Consider the following 19,878-nt stretch of genomic DNA (forward strand, 5'->3'; position numbering starts at 1 on the left):
AAGGGCACAAGACCTCTGTGCAATCGCTACCCCGGTGCCATCAGGAAAACAATGCACAGCAGGGACATAGATTTACAGTTGTGCTCTGTCAGTCTGGATTTAAGGGTTACAGCAATGAAAGGGTTACTCCATAAGATCAACACAAAGACAGACACACACAAAGGGTAACATAATATTAAAAAATATTAATGAATGCTGTAAAAATAAATTGTTCATTGTTAGTTCACGGATGAACTAATGTTAACAAAAGAGACCTTATTTTAAATTGTTACTGACACTTTTTATGACCACTTTTACAACCATTTTTAAATATTATTTTAATAATCTATAAGAATTTGTGAGATAATTACATTAGTAACTATTAAGTTATTTTATGTATTTGTTTCTTATTCTAATTAATTGTAGTGAGCAGTAAATTATCAGACTCCAAAAAATCTAATCTTATCAGTGAGAGACAAATAAAACATTTCATAATTTTTCTATAAAAAAAATGATTTTAATGCTATTTAAGCATTTATAAACTAATTATGTAAAAGTATTCTGACAGTACAGAACTTCACAACTGATTCAATGCATTAGTTTTATTCTTATACACTGAGAATGAGCAGAATAGGATTAGAGGTATAAAAATATTCCTTATCATACGAGGACCTCTGGTGGTCATACCTCGTATTACAGTGTTCATCTCTCACACTCACATCTTGATACTTTTAATGTTTTTGGGGCCTCTGAGCATGATAAAATTTTGATACCAAGCATATTTCCTAAGAATGATTTGTTCTTCGTATATACAAAGATTTGAAGAGTTAGAATAATGCACTTTAAAGATATATGAAAATTACTGTTGTTTTTTTTTACTGTGACTTTAAAAAAATACCACATGAACACCGTTCAAGATATCCCAAATCCGCTCACAATTTATCATCTTCAGTATCTTGACATCATGTTGAGAAAGTTTGGTGTGAACAGTGTCATTTTTATACGAGGAGTATAAATTTATTTACAGCCTGATTTTTGCAAAAATCCACATTCAAATAAAAATAGCCAACTTCCTGTTTGCTATTGGTAATGAGTGTAAATTAGAAAGTTGTCCGGCTTGATGAGACCAATATACCGACCGAGTTTGATGTCTGTAGCTACAACTAACCCTCCAACTTTTGTCAAAAGGTGGCGCTATAGAGTGTCTCCTCCACGCCCATTTATGAGCTTTTGCCAGTGTTTTACTATCATTAATACTGATGTGTGTGTTGAGTTTCATGAAATTCTAAGCATGTTATCTGCCTCAAAAACACAGGAAACAAATGTTAAAGTTTGACATGTTGCCACGGCAACAGCGTTTGATCTATCAAGGACCCCTTTACAGATTCACATCGCCCGTGTTTTGATATTATTCTGATGAAGTTTGAAGCAAATTGAGTAAAATTAGGAGGCTGATTTAAAAGCGTTTGGCAAACAACACACTTCCTGCTGCCAGTTGGTGGCACTATAACTTTGACTCATAATAGTCACTGTGATCAGCATCAGACGACAAACAAACTGCTGAAGTTTGGTCAAAATCAGGCAAAGTGTGTCAAAGTTATTAGACACTTCCTGTTTCTCATTTCTCGCCATAACTTTGTTGCCCCGCCACGGCCAAACCGTTCGAGATATCAAAAATCCCCTCGCAATTTTGCGTCCCCAATGTCTTGAGGTCATGTTGACCGAGTTTGGTGGCCATCGGTGGAAAGGCCTAGGAGGAGTATTTCAAATTCCATTGCATGCGCTTTTTAGACATCCCTGAATAGCTGACTTCCTGTTTGGCGAAGCACGGACTATGAGCACGAAAGTTGTTCGGCCTGATGAGGTGTATATGTGTATGAATTTTGGTGACTGTAGATCAATTGGTGTGCGCTCCAGATCCCCTCAAAATTCGACATGGTTTTAGCTGTTCCACGCCCCCCCAGGTGACCCCCGTCCGGCCCTGATGGCCGCAGATTCCAACGTGTGTGCAAATTTTCAAGAGTCTTTGAGCATGCTAAGGCCCCCAAAAGTGCTCAGAAGGTTAAAAAATAAAAATAAAAATAAGAATCCTTAGGAGAACAATAGGGCCTTCGCCCATTCTGGGCTCGGGCCCTAATAAGAAGAAGAATAGGGAAAACAATAGGGCACTTGCCCCTTTGGGCTTGTGCCCTAATAATCCTAAAGAAAACAATAGGGCACTTCGCCCCTTTGGGCTTGTGCCCTAATAATCCTAAAGAAAACAATAGGGCACTTCGCCCCTTTGGGCTTGTGCCCTAATAATCCTAAGGAAAACAATAGGGCACTTCGCCCCTTTGGGCTTGTGCCCTAATAATCCTAAGGAAAACAATAGGGCACTTCGCCCCTTTGGGCTTGTGCCCTAATAATCCTAAAGAAAACAATAGGGCACTTCGCCCCTTTGGGCTTGTGCCCTAATAATCCTAAGGAAAACAATAGGGCACTTCGCCCCTTTGGGCTTGTGCCCTAATAATCCTAAGGAAAACAATAGGGCACTTCGCCCCTTTGGGCTTGTGCCCTAATAATCCTAAAGAAAACAATAGGGCACTTCGCCCCTTTGGGCTTGTGCCCTAATAATCCTAAAGAAAACAATAGGGCACTTCGCCCCTTTGGGCTTGTGCCCTAATAATCCTAAGGAAAACAATAGGGCACTTCGCCCCTTTGGGCTTGTGCCCTAATAATAATAAGAATAATCCTAAGGAAAACAATAGGGCACTTCGCCCCTTTGGGCTTGTGCCCTAATAATGATAAGAATAATCCTAAGGAAAACAATAGGGCACTTCGCCCCTTTGGGCTTGTGCCCTAATAATAATAAGAATAATCCTAAGGAAAACAATAGGGCACTTCGCCCCTTTGGGCTTGTGCCCTAATAATGATAAGAATAATCCTAAGGAAAACAATAGGGCACTTCGCCCCTTTGGGCTTGTGCCCTAATAATAATAAGAATAATCTTAAGGAAAACAATAGGGCACTTCGCCCCTTTGGGCTTGTGCCCTAATAATGATAAGAATAATCCTAAGGAAAACAATAGGGCACTTCGCCCCTTTGGGCTTGTGCCCTAATAATAAGAAGAATAATCCTAAGGAAAACAATAGGGCACTTCGCCCCTTTGGGCTTGTGCCCTAATAATAATAAGAATAATCCTAAGGAAAACAATAGGGCACTTCGCCCCTTTGGGCTTGTGCCCTAATAATGATAAGAATAATCCTAAGGAAAACAATAGGGCACTTCGCCCCTTTGGGCTTGTGCCCTAATAATGATAAGAATAATCCTAAGGAAAACAATAGGGCACTTCGTCCCTTTGGGCTTGTGCCCTAATAATAAGAATAATAATCCTAAGGAAAACAATATGGCACTTCGCCCCTTTGGGCTTGTGCCCTAATAATGATAAGAATAATCCTAAGGAAAACAATAGGGCACTTCGCCCCTTTGGGCTTGTGCCCTAATAATAATAAGAATAATCCTAAGGAAAACAATAGGGCACTTCGCCCCTTTGGGCTTGTGCCCTAATAATGATAAGAATAATCCTAAGGAAAACAATAGGGCACTTCGCCCCTTTGGGCTTGTGCCCTAATAATGATAAGAATAATCCTAAGGAAAACAATAGGGCACTTCGCCCCTTTGGACTTGTGCCCTAATAATAATAAGAATAATCCTAAGGAAAACAATAGGGCACTTCGCCCCTTTGGGCTTGTGCCCTAATAATGATAAGAATAATCCTAAGGAAAACAATAGGGCACTTCGCCCCTTTGGGCTTGTGCCCTAATAATGATAAGAATAATCCTAAGGAAAACAATAGGGCACTTCGCCCCTTTGGGCTTGTGCCCTAATAATGATAAGAATAATCCTAAGGAAAACAATAATAATGATTATGATTATAATTACAATTTTTGATCAGTGATTACACAACCACAGGCAAATTTTAGCTAATATTTTAGCTAGGGGAGTGTAAAAATTAAAATACAATAAAATAAATCATTTCTATTTTCTAAGAATTATGCTCTCTTTGATCAGTGATTACACAACCACAAGCAAATTTTAGCTAGAATTTTAGCTAGGGGAGTGTCTTGAATAAAAAAAAAAAAAAAAAAAAATTATTTCTATTTTAAACATATCTAAAGAATTAGATGCAATTATTATTACTGTAGAATTATATGCAAATTTTAGGTAGGGAAGTATCTTGAAAATAAAATAAAATAATAATTTCTATTTTCATTATATCTAATGAATTATGCTCTCTTTGATCAGTGATTACACAACCACAGCCCAATTTTAGCTAAGGGAGTGTCTTGAACAAAACAAAGAACATTTTGTACTTAAAGTTCAAATTATCTCAGCAAATATTTTACTAGAATGAACAGAATAACTTAATGAAAGTCTTTATTTTGGGCTTTCATTCTTTTTCCTCATCCATTATTTAACAGTACTGTTGTCAGTAACATAAAATTTAAATAAGTAAAAACCCTGATGTAATACATTTAAAAGTAACACTCCACAAAACCGGTGTTCACTAAGGTGCATATTTTTATGCTGACATTTAATGTGCTAGTGCTTTTGGAAAAAAGCGACTGGTGTATGATTCTAGGAAAAGCTCTGACCTCTCCAGAAATGCTTTTCAAAACATTTGTTGTGAATGAGATGGAGCCAGTGGCGCTTAATTGGATTGCAGAAAAAGTACCATTCTGATCCATCTTTCCTAGTCCTCTTCAGATTAAATGCATCATGAATGTGCAACCAAATAACACTAGTGTTATAATAAAGCACAATTTAAGAGAAATCTCATAGGTAGAGCTGGTCGATATATCAAATCTTAAAAAAAAAATAAAAAAAAAATACAATGGTTTGTTTGTTGCCAGCATATTCTTAAGAGAATATTACTTTGACTTTAATATTTTTTGGCCATTTAAGAAGTTCACAGAATGAACATTTTCTTCTTTAGTCGCACAGAAAGGTTTTTGAGGAAAACATTCCAGGATTTTTCTTCATATAGTGAAAAAAAAGTATTGATAATTTCACAAAATAAGACCCTTATTCCTCGGCTGGGATCATGTAGAGCCCTTTGAAGCTGCATTGAAACTGCAATTTAGACCATCAACCTGTTGGCCACCATTAAAGTCCACTTTATGGAGTAAAATCCTGGAATGTTGTCCTCAAAAAAATAAAAATAAATAAATAAATTATTTGCAACTGAAAAAAGAAAGAAATTAACATCTTGGATGACATGGGAGTGAATAAATTATTATGAAATTTTAATCTTGGAAGTGAACTTTTCCTTTAAAGGATTAGCTCACTTCCAGAACAAAAATTTTCTGAGAATTTACTTACCCCCTTGTCATGCAAGATGTTCATGTCTTTCTTTAGTCGTAAAAAAAAATGTTTAAGGTTTAAAATTTTTTAGGATTTTTTTTCTATATAGTGGACTACAATAGTGGCCTTGAGTTTGAACTTCCAAAATGCAGTTTAAATGCAGCTTCAAAGGGCTCTAAACGATCCTAGCCAAGGAAGAAGTGTCGTACCTAGTGAAACGATTGGTCATATTGTTAAATAAATTATTATTTATACACTTTTTAACCACAAATGGTCGTCTTGTCTAGCTCTGTGATGCACATGCATACTCTGGATCAGTATAGTTAGGGCAGTGGTCAGGAACCTATGCTCGCCAGCTGTCCCTTCACTAACATATTACAGTAAAAAAAATATATAGAACTGTCACTAGAAATCAGTTACAGAAATTAGTTTTAAGATAAAACGCCACAAGAGGAGAGAGCGCGGCATCCGCACTGCAAAGATAAGTTCATCTCACTACTTTTAATGAAGATGATTGTGCGTTGAACATCTGAGACTTAGTTTCAGTTTCATTTGTAGCAGTTTGCGTGTCGGCTTACTCAGCTACTCATCCGTGGCGATGTGTGTTGCATTAGTTCTGTCATATCCGACTATAACATGCCATAAAGCCTATAAAACGTTCTTACACGTTTGTTATTGTAACATTTTGGGAGGAGTAAAATTTACATATGTGGTGTCAACAACCAGATGCAGAAATTGTATTGTGAATTTTTTTTTCCAGAAATTCAAAAATGTGAATGTTTTTCATTCATACATTCAGCATGTGATGCTTCATATTTGTTTATTATTGATTTGTACACGGTTTTGTTATTGAAAACCTTAATTTTTGTATTATAGTATGCACTCGTCAAAAAAAAAAAAAATGGCTCTTTGGTAAAAAAAAAAGGTTCCTGACCCCTGAGTTAGGGTATGTGGAAAAACTCCCATCTCGTTTTCTCCTCCAACTTCAAAATCACCCTACATCGCTGCAGAAGTACCAACCAAGTGTTTACAAAATGAACATGCAAAGAAGGTCAAATGCTCATTACAAAAAAAGGTAAAACAGTGATGTAGGACAATTTTGAAGTTGGAGGAAAAAATGGGAATTGTTTTGTGTACTCTGCATGCGCACTGCAGAGCTAGACAAGATGAGCATTTGTGGTTAAAAAGTGTATAAATATTAATTTATTTAAGAAAATAAGTGACTGTTTAACTAGTTAAGACCCTTATTCCTCAGGTGGGATTGTTTAGAGCCCTTTGAAGCTGCATTTAAACTGCATTTTGCAAATTTGCGGGAACCGTTTTCCTCAAAAAACATAATTTCTTTATGACTGAAGAAAGAAAGACATGAACATCTTTAATGACAAGGGGGTGAGTAAATGATCAGGAAATTTTTATTCTGGAAGTGAAGTAATCCTTTAAGTTTCCTACAATTAAGTTACATTAAGTTTCCTTTCGATTTTGTGGCAATAAATAATTTACTTGCCAACGTAGGCTATTTAGTTGAAATAATAAAAACCCTTTAATCCATTGCAAAGCAAGTACATAAAGAGATATATACTTTACCATCAAAAGGCAGAAAAATATATAATGTTAAGCTATATCAATCATGCCTCAAGCTGAACAATTTAGTCCATTTTAATCAGCTCTTCAAATGGTGACTTTGTGCATTGGAGTCGTTTTTGAAGAATCAAGACAAACTTACTCAAAGTAGCAGAAGGTCGGGTAGCCCTTGACGCTGAACTCCTGTTTAAGCCCGTCAAACTCCGCCGGGTGCACGTTCATCCCAGCCAACACCTACACAAAAGCAATGAATTAGACTTGAAACAAACAATCCCTGTCTAGCACCTCAAATACAGGAAAATGAAGATGAATGGCCACATCAGAGTGTAAATAGAAAGCTTGTCGATACAGATGGCATGCAGCGAAGTGGCACACAAATATCCATCTCTCTCATGACATTGCGAGGCTTGACCTGACATGCTAATCGCACCCCGAAAGCAATTTCAGCTCACTTTGGTGTTGGAGGAAATTCTTTTAGTGACTACAGCCTCTGTTTACTTTGTGTTTGGACACATCAAAACATGAGGGAACTTTATCCGTTTTTATAGCGTGTCACATTGCTAAGTTGAAAAAATATAGCTTGTGCTGTTATTTCAGTCCATGCTTGATGATGTATTCCAAAATAAATGCATATTATCCGAGAGTAAGTCACAAATCGTCCCCGGTGGCCCGTACGCATCCGTCAGGCCAGTGAAAAATATGCAGACAAACTCTGCTGACCAGCGATTACCTCCCAAATCCATCAATGTATCCTGCAGTGGTATCAGCTTCTCAACACACTTACGTGGAAACACAGAAACACAGGAGGCAGCAAATCTACACGTCGTGTCCATAACAGCCAGCTACCCATTCGTTATGCAAATCTTCAAACGAGCAGCTTATTTATTAGTGCTCACTCATCAGTCTGCGGTTTGAGACATAAATACTGCCTAAATATCCCTCCATATGTGGGGAAAAGACGAATAATAATAAAATAGTTGCAGTGAGATTCAATTCGATAACATTAATTAATGCATTAGGTATTATAGCGTTTATTGAAGTTAATTGTTCATAAATGTTTGTTCAAAATTCTTAGTGTATGTACAATTTGAAATGTAAATATGCACTACCAGTCAAAAGTTTTTAATGTTTTTTTTTAAAGAAGTCTCTTCTGCTCACCAAGCCTCCATTTATTTGATCCAAAGAACAGCAAGAATAGAACAATTTTGAAATGTTTTACTATTTAAAATAACTTTTTTCTATTTGAATATATTGTAAAATGTAATTTATTCCTGATTTCAAAGCTAGATTTTTAGCATCATTACTCCAGTCACATGAACCTTCAGAAATCATTCTAATATTCTGATTTAATAAAAAAAAATATGATTATTATGTTGAAAACAGCTGAGTAGAATTTTTTCAGGTTTCTTTGACAAATAGAAAGTTCAGAAGAACAGCTTTTATCTGAAATAAAAATCTTTTGTAACATTATAAATGTCTCTATCATCACTCTTGATCAATTTAAAGCATCCTAGCCCCCCCAAAAATCATTAGAAATATTTTCTGAAGACTGGAGTAATGATGCTAAAAATGTAGCTTGATCACAAGAATAAATTACATTTTAAAATATAATAAAACCGAAAACAGTTATTTTAAATATAAAAAAAAATATACTGTTTTTGCTGTATTTTAGATCAAATAAATTCAGGAGCAGAAGCAGAAGAGACTTCTTCAAAAAAACCATTAGAAATCTTACTGTTCAATAACTTTTGACAAGTAGTGTTGCTAAAAAGTTTGGGGTCAGAGAGATTTTTTGAAAGAAATTAATAGTTTTATTTAGAAAGGATACATTAAACTGATCAAAAGTGTAAATTCTTTTGTCTTTTGAACCTGCTATTTGTGAATAAAACAATAATATGTGAAAAAAATCCTAACTGACTGAAGTAATGGTTGCTGAAAATTCAGCTTTGTCAATTAGATATTTCAAAAACATTAAAAAAAATCTTGCCAATCCCAAATGGTAGTGTATGTAAAAAAATTACATTATACTTGATTAATAAATACTGTAAAATTATTGTTTATTGTTAGTTCATGATATCTAATGTTAACACACTTAAACATATTTCTAAAATAGTCATTATTAAACAATCTCTCCTGTGGTGTTTTTTTTTTTTTTTTTTGTTCAAGCAATACACTTTTAAGTTTAGCAGTGGATGAAATGAACAAAAAAACTTTTTTAGCTGCATGAAACTAAGCAATGTTCTCTTGACTTACGCAAGCTTTCATATAGAAAACATTCCTGCTTTGACATTTACAATGGGGTCTTCTTTGAAAATGTTCAATTTCGATTTGAACAATTTTAGATTGAATGAAAGTTCAGGCATCTGTGTTTGTGCTTCTGTGAACATTCTAAGATGAGAGACCGGAAAAAGATGGAGGGAGATTAAAAAAAGAAGGACTGAGAGAGAAAAATGTATGCTGAAGTGTACTGTGGGTCTCCCAGCAGTGCACATAGAGATATTGAGCTGAGCCGGCATATAATCCATACTTCAACATAGACTTCAACAGCAGGAAGCGCATCCTATAACTGTACTATGAAATCAGCAGAAGGGCTTTTAAGCAAAATTGCCTCTTCCTCTAATGAAGGGGAGCTAAACGTTCTGTCAAAAAGGGACATCAATGGTTGCACAACACATCCTACCTGTTAGATAATTCAACAACGTAGTCATATGGCAAAAAAAAAAAAGAAAAAGATGCAACTACTGTACTTACATATTTTCCTTTGGTCTCAGTGGCTGCTTGCTGGAAAATAGGCTGCATCCTTTTACATACGCCACACCCTACATGTAGAAGAGACGTTACAGTTTAAGGTGCAGTCACATTAGTACAAAAGCTACACAACCTATTGCCAAAAATTTATCGATGTATGAATCACAGCTCACACAGATGTCACTTTCAAACCAAGCATTCTGTAGATAATCATGATGAATCTATGTGACCAACTTGAACCATTGCAAATTCTGTGTGTGGGAATGGATTTAACTGAGATTTTGCCTGCAGATGCAGTTGAGGTCAAAAGTTTACATACACCTTGCAGAATCTGCAAAATGTTAATTATTTTACCAAAATAAGAGGGATCACACAAAATGCATGTTATTTTTTATTTAGTACTGACCTGAATAAAATATTTCACATAAAAGATGTTTACATATAGTCCACAAGAGAAAATAGTTGAATTTATAAAAATAACCCCGTTCAAAAGTTTACATACACTTGATTCTTAATACTGTGTCTTTTTTGTTTAGTGATAGTTGTTCATGAGTCCCATGTTTGTCCGAAACAGTTTCAACAGGACAACTGAGGGACTCATATGCAACTATTACAGAAGGTTCAAATGCTCACTGATGCTTCAGAAGGAAACATGATGCATTAAGAGCTGGGGGTGAAAACTTTTTTAATTTGAAGATCTGGGTAAATTTGACTTATTTTGTCTTTTGGGAAACATGTAAGTATCTGTAGCTTCTAAAGGGCAGTACACACTGAAAAAATATGATATTTAGGCAAATTGAGAAAAATTTACACATCTTCATTCTGTTCAAAAGTTTACACCCCCTGGCTCTTAATACATAGTTTTTCCTTCTGGAGCATCAGTGAGTGTTTGAACCTTCTGTAATAGTTGCATATGGGTCCCTCAGTTGTCTTCAGTGTGAAAAGATGGACTTCAAAATCAAGGGATTCACATAAAACAAAAATGCTGAAAAAAATCAAAGAATTTAAAAAGACCTGAAGGAATATTCTGAAGAACAGTGGGCAATGAGACTCATGAACAGCTATCACTAAACCAAAAAAAAAAAAAAAAAAACACAGCTGTGATCATTCAGGTATAACACAGTATTAAAGGATTAGTTCACTTCCAGAACAAAAATGTACAGGATGTTCATGTCTTTCTTTCTTCAGTCGATAAGAAATAGTTTTTTGAGTAAAACATTTCAGGAATTATCTCTATATAGTGGACTGAAGTGCCCCGAATTTTAAACTTAAAAAATTCAGTTTAAATGCAGCATCAAAGGGCTCTAAACGTTCCCAGCTGACGAAGAAGGGTCTTATCTAGCGAAACGATAGGTTATTTTCGAAACAAATTGACAATTTATATACTTTAGAACCTCAAATGCTTGTCTTGTCTCGTCTCGATGCACATGCGTAGTCAATACAGTTAGGGTATGTCGAAAAAAATTCCCAACTCATTTTCTTCGCTGTCTTCAAAATCATCCTACATCGCTTCAGAAGTACTGACCCAGTGTTTACAAAGTGTCCATACAAAAGTAGATCAGGGTAAAACAGCATTGTAGGACAATTTTGAAGTTGAAGACGAAAACGAGATAAGAGTTTTTCGACATATGGAGTAAATTCCTGAAATATTTTCCTCAAAAAACAATTTCTTATCAACTGAAGAAAGAAAGACATGCACATCTTGGATGACATAGGGGTGAGTACATTATCTGTAAATTTTTGTTCTGGAAGTGAAATAATCCTTTAAGAATCAAACGTCATTTTTATAAATAAACTATTTTCTCTTGTGGACTATATGTAAACATCTTTTATGTGAAATATCTTATTCAGGTCAGTACTAAATAAACAATAACATGCATTTTGTATGATTTCTCTTGTTTTAGTAAAATTCTTAACATTTTGCAGATTCTACAAGGTATATATATAAACATTTGACCTCAACTGCTCCAGAATCATTTCTCATGTCAAAACAGTGTTGCTGCTTTATTAAGGAAACTTCTGTAGAAACTGTGATACATTTCTTTTCAGGATTCTTTGATGAATATACAATTCAAAAGAACAGAATGCATTTAAAATGTAAGTCTTCTGTTTCATTATAAATATCCTACTGTCACTTTTGATTAATTTATTGCATCCTTACTGACTACAATTTCGTATATATTACCAACACCAAACTTTTGAAAGGTATTGTGAGTTTACAGGGATACTTCCCACCTGAAAATGAAAACTACCCCATGATTTACTCACCCTCAAGCCATCCTAGGTGTATATGACTTTCTTCTTTCAGGCAAATACAATTAGAGTTATATTAAAAAATGTCCTGGCTCTTCCAAGCTTTATAAGGGCAGCGAATGAGGTTTAATGTATAAGTAGATGCCCTATTAGTGGGTCTTTCTATGAATATTGGAATAGTCAAAGCTGGTTTGTGAACACTTGACAGCAAGGCGATTTTTACATTAATGTTGAATCTTGAAACTCATTGATTTTTATTTGTTTGTGACGACATATAGACCGTTCCAAGATGGTGGACATCTCAACAGATCTAGAGCAGTCGAATGTGGCAGTTTACAGTTTATTAAGTAATAAATATAGATATTTTTCTTACAAAAACACATTCGCTTCAGGAAGCCTTTATTGACCCCCTGGAGCAGTGTGGAGTGCTTTTTATGCGAGATTTATGCACTTTTATTGGACTTCATCCATCTAACTTTATATTAAACCCTATTCACTGCCATTATAAAGCTTGGAAGAGCCAGGTTAATATAACTCTGATTTTATTCGTCTGAAAGAAGAAAGTCATATACACCCAAGATGGCTTGAGGGTGAGTAATTTTCATTTTTGGGTGAACTAACTCTTTAAAGTATATTATCAAAAGAGAAAAGGTAATAGTGATAGTCTTATTAACCCTATGGCTACAGGTTCAGGTTAGCCTTAAGAAGCACTTTTCAGCGGATACTCTTTGGAGTTTTGGCAGAAAGAAAAATGAAAGAGTTGGTACTGCCTAGAGGTTCCCCACATCTGTCGACCTAAACGTGATTTAGGCTGATTCCTCATCGTCAAGACTATTGCAGTAATGAGTTCTGGGGTTCCACTGAGCACTACATTAGGAATTAAGATAAATGAGAAAAGTCTTTGGAAGTTAAACTCTTGTTTATGTCACACTGACAAATGCTGGACATCTTAATGGCATCTCGACTGCATTCACAACCTACATTGATTCAGACACACACACAATCACACTTCACAGGGTTTGTTTTGTTTGAACATGGCACTTCTTGCATGATTGCACACAGTTTGCATCATATGAAGTGTCTAGTGGTGGATGATTACAGACAGAGGTGACTCACATGGGGCGTAAAACATCATGAGGATGGGCCGCTCCTCTCTTTTCAGCAGCTTCCGGAAGTCCTGCAAACCAAACAGCATAAATTAAGTTTGTCAAACACTCTGGGCTGAGTGGCTGTAACCTTTAGAAGAGTTTTAGGTCATCTCAGTAAAAGCAACAAACAAGGGCAGAGCTTTCCTTGCCCTATTTCGTTAACATGGTATATTGCTTCATTACTTCATCACACACCACCATAGTGCTAGCAATTGACTCTCTAAACCAGAGGTCTCAAACTCAATTCCTGGAGGGCCGCAGCTCTGCAGAGTTTAGCTCCAACCATCTCCAACTCACACCTGCTTGGAAGTTTCTAGTAATCCTGAAGACCTTGATTAGCTGGATCAGGTGTGTTTGATTAGGGTTGGAGCTAAACTGTGCAGAGCTGTGGCCCTCCAGGAATTGAGTTTGAGACCAGTGCTCTAAACCCACAGTATTCCACAAAACAGAAAGAAATGTCAACAATTAGAAATCAATAAGCTCTTCGAAAGATGTTCCAAAGCCTTCATTATTAAACATGTTCGACTCAATTTACTTTAAATCTAGTAAAGATGAAGTACACCATTTTTTGAAGTGTCAAGTATGTACAGTATTTCATTAACATTGTGCAGCCATTCATACTTTTAGTTTTCTGGAAAATATAATACTGTTTATCACCACAGTAATGAGATGTCATAAAAAATATAACATTAAAAAAACTCCTAATGTTTCTAAACTAATTGTTTTTAATCTAAATAAAATGTACATTCTTTAGAATTTTAGGGTGCAATTAATACAACATTTGGCCCTCAATCTGTCTTCAGATTTAATTTCACATATCCAAATTGTCAAAAATTTATAGCTAGGGCATTTACGACCACATTTGTTCCTGGACACCCGGTCCAGCTGCCAGATTTAGCCTCTAGAGACAGAAGAATAGACAGGTTATTCTGTTGCAGATTGCTCAGCTACAAGTCTTTTGTTCGCTGTGAAGTTCCCACACCTGATAAATGCTCAGCAGAAAACCGATCTTGGCTGGAGTGAGCTTTAGAGAGCGATACTTACCTTCTCGGACTCGATGTGAACAACATCTTTAGCCTCCGGGTTCTCCTCCCACAGGGGGGCACCTGCAGGGTCTTTCAGGAATGCTACCATGGACTAAAAGAAGTGAGAGAATAGATAGAAACTTTGAAAAGAGACCATTAGAGAGTCATCTTTCACTGTCAAAAATGGTCAACTTTACTGTATGCATTCATTTTAATAGCGAGTCATTGTGAGATTGGCAGTATGTATTTGCACAATAGGATGAGCATAACGTTTGGAGTCTGTACATTTAAAAAAAAAAAATGTTTTAATAAATCTCTTATGCTTATACAGTAGAGTAAATACCGCAAGATATTAATATGCAGTAATGTAAACAATGTTTACAATTAAAAAATAAAAAATACTCCAGTCTTTAGTGTCACATGATCCTTTAGAAATTATTCTAATATTCTGATTTGGTACTCGAGAAATATTTATCATTGTAATATTTGCTGTTTAATATTCTTGTGAAAACTGTGATACATTGTTTTTCAGAATACTTTGAATAGAAAGCCATTCAGAAGAACAGCATTTATTGAAGATTTTATTTGTAACAAAGTAATAGTTTTTACAAATTCTATTAAACATGGCACTAAAAAAAATAAATAAAAATAAAAAATAAAAAATGCACATACAGTTGAAGTCAAAAGTTTACATACACCTTGCAGAATCTGCCAGATGTTAATTATTTTACCAAAATAAGAGGGATCATACAAAATTCATGTTATTTTTTTTATTTTGTACTGACCTGAATAAGCTATTTAACAAAAAAAAAATTTCAACAAGAGAAAATAATAGTTGAATTTATGAAAATGACCCTGGTCAAAAGTTTACCTTAATGATTACCTTGTTACCTTAATGATCTACAGCTGTGTTTTTGATAGTTGTTTGTGAGTCCCTTGTTTGTCCTGAACAGTTAAACTGCCCACAGTTCTTCAGAAAAGTCCTTAAGGTCTCACAAATTCTTTGGTTTTTCAGCATTTTTGTCAGTGTTGTTTTTGACAACCATCTTAGATTTAGTCTTAGTCTTTTGGACTAAAATGCTTCTTAGTTTTAGTCAAATTTTAGTCACTTCTATATGCGACGAAAAGTCAAAAAGGTTTTAGTCTAGTTTTAGTCGACGAAAAGTCAAAAAGGTTTTAGTCTAGTTTTAGTCGACGAAAAGTCAAAAAGGTTTTAGTCTAGTTTTAGTCAAAAAAAGGGAAAAAAGTAGTCTTTTAACAAATTAATGTAGGTCAGTAAGTATTTTGCTGTTGGGTAGTGTCACTTATAAGTTCTGAAAATAGCAGATCTATAGTTCAACACAATGTGAGCTTCCGGATCGACTATTTTCACCAATAATTACAATAATGAAGGAATGTTTTAGAACATAAAAGACAAACAAGGATGGAATGCTAAAACGGCTTGCCATACTAGTATAGCAAAGAGTATTTAATGCTAAAACGCCTTGCCATAGCGTCAGATACTTTTTATGTTTTAATTGGCATGCACAATAAGCGGAAATGTCATGCATTTTAAACGTCTGACGGACCACCCACTAACATTTTCGTCTATTCTCGTCTCATCAACGAAAACTCACACACGTCTCGTCATGTTTTAGTCATCAACGAGCCATTTTTATCTCGTCATCGTCTCATTATATTCATGAAAAAAAAATGAAATGATTTCTATTAATCATTTTTCTATTAATCGTTCTATTAACAACGAAATGATTTCGTCATCGTTGACAAAAACAACACTGATTTTTGTGTATTTGAACCCTTTTCAACAATGACCGTGGGAACTAAGGGACTTATATGCAATTATTACAGGAGATTGAAGATCTTATGTAGCTAATGAAGAGCCGTATTAAATGAAAAAAAAAAAAGATATTTAAGCAAACTAAGAAAAATGTACACATCCTAATTTTGTTCAAAAGTTTTCACCCCCCAGCTCTCACTGCATGGTATTTCCTTCTGGAGCATCAGTGAGCATTTAAACCTTCTGTAATTGTTGCAAAGTTGTACCCTCAGTTGTCCTCAGTGTGAAAAGATGGATCTCAAAACCATAGAGTCATTGCTGGTAAGGGTTCAAATACACAAAAATGCTGAAACCCCCCCCCCCAGAATTTATAGGATCTGAAGGACTTTTCTGGAGAACAGCAGGCAATTTAACTGTTCAGGACAAACAAGGGACTCATGAATAACTATCACTAAACAAAAAAAGTCCATTTATCATTTAGGTAACAACACAGTATTAAGAATCAAGAGTATGTACTGTAAACTTTTAAACAGGGTAATTTTATAAATTCAACCATTATTTTCTTTTGTGGACTATATGCAAATGTCTTTTGTGTGAAATATCTTATTCAGGTCAGTACTAAATACAAAATAACATGTATTTTATATGAACCCTGTTATTTTGGTAAAATAAATGAGAATTGGCAGATTGTGAATCAGAATTGTATTTATACAATAAGTGTAACCTGTACATTACCAAGTGCAGAGATTTATCACCATTCCTGGAAATCCATTCCTCCCTTGTGCAATTACTCTAATTTATCTGCTAATCTATGCATGCAAGACATTAGGAACCAATCACTCCCCTGATATGAAGTGCCCAAAAGTAGGACTTTACTGCTGTACCAAGGAAAAATGAAGAGCAATATGTGGTACTTAACAGCAGGTGCATTTAATAAGTGCTCTCCATTCTTTCCACACTAGTGGCATCAACGAATGTCCCATCACTGTCTCATCATCCAGCATAGCTCAGCTCATTCATTTTTAACATATTCACATTACAGCTCTCCTCATCCCCGAGTCATTCATCAACGCCTCGTCACATTCGGTCATAATTGAGCCGAAAGGCGTGTGGAGAATGAGATAGGTGAGAGAAACCAATGGGGGATGAGTTTGATTCGTCTACTTATGAAACCAAGGGCTTCTGGCTCTGGTGCTCAAGGCTGAGTACTATGAAATAACAGCAATGGAAAAACTGTGGACATTGAGGGCATAAATAGCAACAAAGAGTGAATCATCCACTAACAGATGACAGAATGTTCTTTCGAAAAGGCACTGACGCTATTTAGTAAAAATGCAGATTGTCAATCCATATGTCTAACAAAGAAATACTGATGAACTGGATTCTGAAAGAGGCAGCTGACTTAAGTAAAACGCAATTTTTTTGAGAAATTACCTTAAATGTGGCTGGTCTGTTATATTCTGTATGGAAGGTCCCATCCCTAAAAGCAACACAAAACTAAGAGATGAATGCTGTGCTTATGTTTCTCAGTAATAATAATCAATTGTAAGACCTCCAACTACCATTGTTACATTATATGAATCTCAGAAAATGAAGACTATTCTTACTTGTAATGCAAGACCTCCACTCCATTTTTTTTCGAGCTGGGGTCTACCTTGACTTTTTTACAGAGTTTGCGTCCTTCTGAATCCCTGTGGAAGGGAACCAACAAAAAAAACATGAATATTCAATCATTTAACAGAATCACATACAGTAAACAATGCATATATAAAACTAATAGAAATCAGAAAGTATTCCAAATTTAATAATTATGACATGTACATTACCAGTCAAATGTTTTTGAACAGTACAAGTTTTAATGTTATTATTTTGAACAAGTCTGCTATGCTCACAAATCCTGCGCTTATTTGATCCAGAGTACAGCAAAAACAGTAAAATTTGGAAATATATTTTAAAACGTAATTTATTCCAGTAATCAAAGCTAAATTTTCAGCATCATTACTCAAGTCTTTAGTGTCACATGATACTTCAGAAATCATTCTAATATTTTTCGTGATTCTTTGATGAATAGAAAGATCCAAAGATCAACTTTTATCTTAAATAAAATGCTTTTGTAGCCTTACATTTTTGGGAAATAAATTATAGAAATTAATACTTTTATTTAGCAAGGCTGCTTTAAACTGACCAAAAGTGATGATGAAGACATTTATAATGTAACAAAAGATTTCTATTTCAGATAAATGCTGTTCTTCTGAACTTTCTATTCATCAAAGAAACCTGAAAAAATTCTACTCAGTTGTTTTCAACTTCTGAAGGATCATGTGACTGGAGTAATGATGCTAAAAGTTCAGCTTTGAAATCCCAGGAATAAATTACATTTTAAAATATATTCAAATAGTAAGCAGTTATTTTAAATAGTAAAAATCTTTCAAAATTGTACAGTTTTTGCTGTACTTTGGATCAAATAAACGCAGGCCTGGTGAGCAGAAAAGACTTCTTTAAAAACATTAAAACTCTTACTGTTCAAAAACTTTTGACTGGTAGTGTATTAAAAACTACTAACTGTAGTTTTTAATAAATTAATTTCTTTCAAATTCAAATGACATTTTTTTTCCTTTGTTGTTTCACACTGAATGACCTATGAATGGTGCATAACCCTGGTAAAAATGCAAGGAAAGCAAAGTACAAAGCAACCATGTTCGCTACCGTGTCTGCAAGCACAATCAATTAACTTCATACTTTTTGTGCAAACTCAGAGGCGAAAGCGAACATTAAGTCATAGCGAATTATGCTCAACAAATATTATAATCACATTATTCTATTATAACACAAACCCTCGAAGGACATTTGTCATGCAAATTGATGCAGCCAAAAAGTGAAGTGATACAATTAATGTCCTAAGACATTAAATAAATTGCTGTAGCAGCAATACGAGGCAACTCATGGGAAGCGACAGATGACCACAGCAATAAGCTAATGTAAGGACCGCTTCGAAATTTTGGCAAACTCTGTCATTCTTCTCTTTTTGAAGGACAAGACATTTAGCTGCTTCAGTGTATTATACATAAGCTCCGCTTGCTTTAATTCAGAGCCACAGGTCACTAGATAAGAAGAGTTAAGTGTTTTTTCCTTCCCGCTCCGCTTTAGCAGCAGAACAGCATCCTTCAAAAAGTCCTGCACATTAAATGGATTTTGTACAAGTATGTGCTACTAGTGATAGGCATTATTTAGATAAGGCACATTCCACAATGCACTACACTTTGAATTCCAAGTCTCTTCTAAAGCATTTATTCCATGCCTTTTATTGTGAGACATTTTAGATATGTTTTTTCATAACGTCATACAACGTCTTTATCTTAAGAGGTAAACCATTATGACTCTTTCAACATGATGAGTAAACAATTTCAGTCCATTTTCTCAGCCATTAAACTCTGTTACTCACGTTTTTGTAAGAAATAATGGGAAATAAAAACAACTATAAATACACATCTTAAAGAGACAGTTCACCCAAAAATAAAAAATCTGTCATTAATTATTCGCCCTTAAGTCATTCCAAACCTGTAAGACATTTGTTCATCTTCAGAGCCCAAATTAAGATATTTTTGATGAAACCCAAGAGCTTTCTAACCCTGCAAAGACAGCAGCGTCCAACTACCACATTCAAGGCCTATAAAGGTGTTCCGAAGATGAACAAAGGTCTTACGGGTTTGCAACAACATGAGGGTGAGTAATTAATGACAGATTTTTCATTGGAAACTGGAAATAATAGAAAATGAACGAAGAATATAGAACTGCTCATTTAAAAGTTTAGTTTATCCTCCTGATGTTGACGATCAAAATTTTCTGCAGGTTAAGCAACTACTGGCCAATTATTGAAAAAACATAAAACCTTCATTTTTGTGGTTTTCCAGCCCTATTTTGTATCCTATTTATGGGAAAGTGCCACAGAGGGATTCAAAAATCAGTGCTCTCTAAATTCATTGCACAAAAAAATGAATGCTCCAGTTCCAGACAAATTCATCTT

At 35.1% G+C, this 19,878-nt stretch overlaps 1 protein-coding gene across 1 annotated transcript in view; it reads right to left on the reverse strand.

The window, feature by feature from the left end:
- The window catches only part of pdia5 (protein disulfide isomerase family A, member 5), a 106,682-nt gene that overhangs the window by 43,830 nt on the left and 42,974 nt on the right, over nt 1–19,878 (reverse strand). The window contains exons 4-9 of the mRNA XM_073845667.1: nt 17,462–17,545; nt 17,289–17,334; nt 14,097–14,189; nt 13,021–13,081; nt 9,655–9,722; nt 7,046–7,137 (exon numbers count right to left, since the gene is read on the reverse strand). Coding sequence (XP_073701768.1) covers nt 7,046–7,137; nt 9,655–9,722; nt 13,021–13,081; nt 14,097–14,189; nt 17,289–17,334; nt 17,462–17,545 — 444 coding nt within the window. The remainder of the gene's footprint in view (nt 1–7,045; nt 7,138–9,654; nt 9,723–13,020; nt 13,082–14,096; nt 14,190–17,288; nt 17,335–17,461; nt 17,546–19,878) is intronic.

The sequence above is a fragment of the Garra rufa genome, chromosome 8, assembly GCF_049309525.1.
Source record: "Garra rufa chromosome 8, GarRuf1.0, whole genome shotgun sequence".
Classification (NCBI taxonomy): Eukaryota; Metazoa; Chordata; class Actinopteri; order Cypriniformes; family Cyprinidae; genus Garra; species Garra rufa.